The 2580-nt window shown below is 33.1% G+C and overlaps 1 protein-coding gene across 1 annotated transcript; it reads right to left on the bottom strand.

Annotated features, from left to right (window-relative positions):
• Positions 1-1859: 1859 nt before the first annotated feature.
• On the bottom strand, positions 1860-2342 carry LOC110891953. Its single transcript, XM_022139401.2, has one exon. It carries the CDS (start codon positions 2325-2327, stop codon positions 2043-2045), a length of 285 nt encoding a protein of 94 aa, XP_021995093.1. The 5' UTR covers positions 2328-2342; the 3' UTR covers positions 1860-2042.
• Between the last annotated feature and the right edge of the window lie 238 nt (positions 2343-2580).

Genomic DNA, 2580 nt, shown 5'->3' with positions numbered 1-2580 from the left:
AATAAAATAACTTAAGTATATGGGTTGAATCTAATACTAATAAAGAAATACATCTAATGCCATATGGCATTCTCTTATTTCATTTATTTTAATCTAATGTCATGTGTCATTTTCTTATTTAATTCATTTATATATTAAATTAAAATACTATTAATGTATTAGATAAATCTCTAACATTATTAATATATAATATAATATATCTAATAATATACAAATATAAATGATTGTTATACATTATCCCAATTATCTTTGCGTCAATTTCTTAAATTTTATTTTCTAATGATTTAATGGATTTTGTCTTTGTTTTCGTTTTTTATTAAAATATTTAAGTTATAAACATATAAATGTGTATTTAAATTAAATTTAATTTTAAACTAACACTATATTAATATATTTGATTAATCTATAATATTATTAATTATTATACATTATCGCGATTTATCTTTGCGTCAATTTCTTAAACTTTATTTTGTAAAAGATTACATGGATTTTGTCTTTGTTTTCGTTTTTTCATTAAAATATTTAAATTATAAATAGATAAATAATTAAATGAGTATTTAAATTAAATTGATAAATAATCAAATGAGTATTTAAACTAAATTTTATATAATCCTTAACTTAGTATTTAATAATAGTTAGCAATAATTATCCGGTATATATTGGCCTCTTAATATGTGTAAATTTTTTCAAAATTATTATATTTTTCTATAAGTTTCAAAGAAAAAACTTTGATATTTTCTTGATTATGGGCGGTTTTACGCATTGTATGATATTTATCATCTTTAATTTACGTAAGATATTTTATTATTCAACTCATGTAATAATTAAGTCTATAAACTAGTATAAACTCATATTTTATTATTCAACTCGTTTTTTAGAACTTGAACACAAGAGAACTCCCACTCTCAAACCTAGAGGTGTAAACAAACCTAGAGGCTCGAGAGCTACTCGTTATCGGCTCGGTTAAAAGCTCGAACGAGCCGAGCTTTAACGAGTCCGAGCCCGAACTCAAGCCTGAAATAGTGCTCGTTTAGTTATCGAGCCCGAGCTTAAGCCTGAAATACAAAGCTCGTTTAGGCTCATCAGCCTAAACGAGCCCAACAAAAATTTATTTATTCTTCAACAACAACAACAACATTGGTGAGACGAGCTTTGGCTCGTTTAAGTGATATTGAAGCGAGCTCGAGCCGAGTTTTTAGCTCGTCTAAGGTTGTTCTTAAAATAGCTCGAGCCGAGCTCGATCTTTGGGTTTTACTCGCGAGCCGAGCTCGAGCTCAAATAAGTAGGCTCGAACCAAGCCTAGGCTCGAACCAAGCCGAGCTCGAGCTTCAAGAAAATATGACGAGCCGAGCTCTAGCCCAGACGAGCTCGGGCTCGGCCCGACTCGTTTACATCCCCTACTCAAACCCATTACCCATATTTTTTTTTGAAAAGTAACTTTCATTAACGAACTAACCGACCCAAGCTGGGCCTGCAAAAACCCATTACCCATATGTTTAAAAGTTTTGTCTTCAATAGACCACCACCTCCTCGTTAGTAATCCTCATTAGTATTTGGTTCATTGGTATTTGGTAATACGGTCCTATTATTTTCCCTAATTTTGATATCGAGGATATTTATAATAATTAGTTATTTACTCTATTTGATGTTTAATGAAGTACGTGGATTCAAGAACCGCCCATAGGCGTTACTACACACAATTGATCAAAGAACAAAATGAGAAAACATTAAATTTGCTAGTTTATCGTCGTGTTGGGACTGTTTCTACTTTTTTCCTCTCATAAGCCAACATAAAAAACAATGAATGAAGTAACGTTATTTATTTTAAATAATTATCTGCAATGAAAATCCAATACAACTTCAAATACAAATAAAAAAGATACCATTTCGATCGTATAGTACATCAGTTTTCTCGTTTTACTTTACAATTCACCATCATTTAGACCCAAACTCGAAACAAAAGCATGAAAAAACAAACCACATACCCAAACCGCCGGCTGAAGCTACCGTAGCTTCAGCCGGCGTTAAGCTAATTATTTAGCTTATGGCTTACGATTAGCCGTACCCTCATCCATTTGGTTGGCATCAGAGACGCCTTTAGCCGCCGAGAATATATCAAGGGGTTTTGATTCCGCAATCACACGTTTATCTTGTTGTTGTTGATTAGAGATGTTATGAGCGGCCGCGAAGAGATCAACGGGTTCGGAATCTGCTATCTTGCCGGCTTCTAAGGGCGTGTTGGCTACGTACGCAACTCGCAGCGATTCGTCTTCGGATAGTTTCGCCTGTGCAGTTGCATATTTGATATCATCCTTGTTCTTCGCCATTTCAAGTGTTTTTAATAATCATATGAATTTGAAGACTGTTGTGCGAGTGGTGTATATATGAAGGAGGTGGCGGTGGCGGGTGACACGTGTTGATAGTGCAAGCAACGGAGGATTACGTGGAATATCTTTTTTCTTTGTTTTACGCCACGTACGGTGGGTTTTTTTTTTTCTTTTTTTAATGGCCGTACGATGGGTTTTGGATTTTAGTTTTTCCCGATATTTTTAAACCTGCTTCACAATTAACAAAAGTAAT

The sequence above is a fragment of the Helianthus annuus genome, chromosome 11 (assembly GCF_002127325.2).
Source record: "Helianthus annuus cultivar XRQ/B chromosome 11, HanXRQr2.0-SUNRISE, whole genome shotgun sequence".
NCBI lineage: Eukaryota > Viridiplantae > Streptophyta > Magnoliopsida > Asterales > Asteraceae > Helianthus > Helianthus annuus.
Note: the sequence above shows the minus strand (reverse complement) of the source record. Positions and strands in the feature narration are given on the sequence as shown.

Bases quoted from the DNA above. Each gene is read 5' to 3' on its own strand.
- LOC110891953 (XM_022139401.2), bottom strand. From the start codon at position 2,327: ATGGCGAAGAACAAGGATGATATCAAATATGCAACTGCACAGGCGAAA.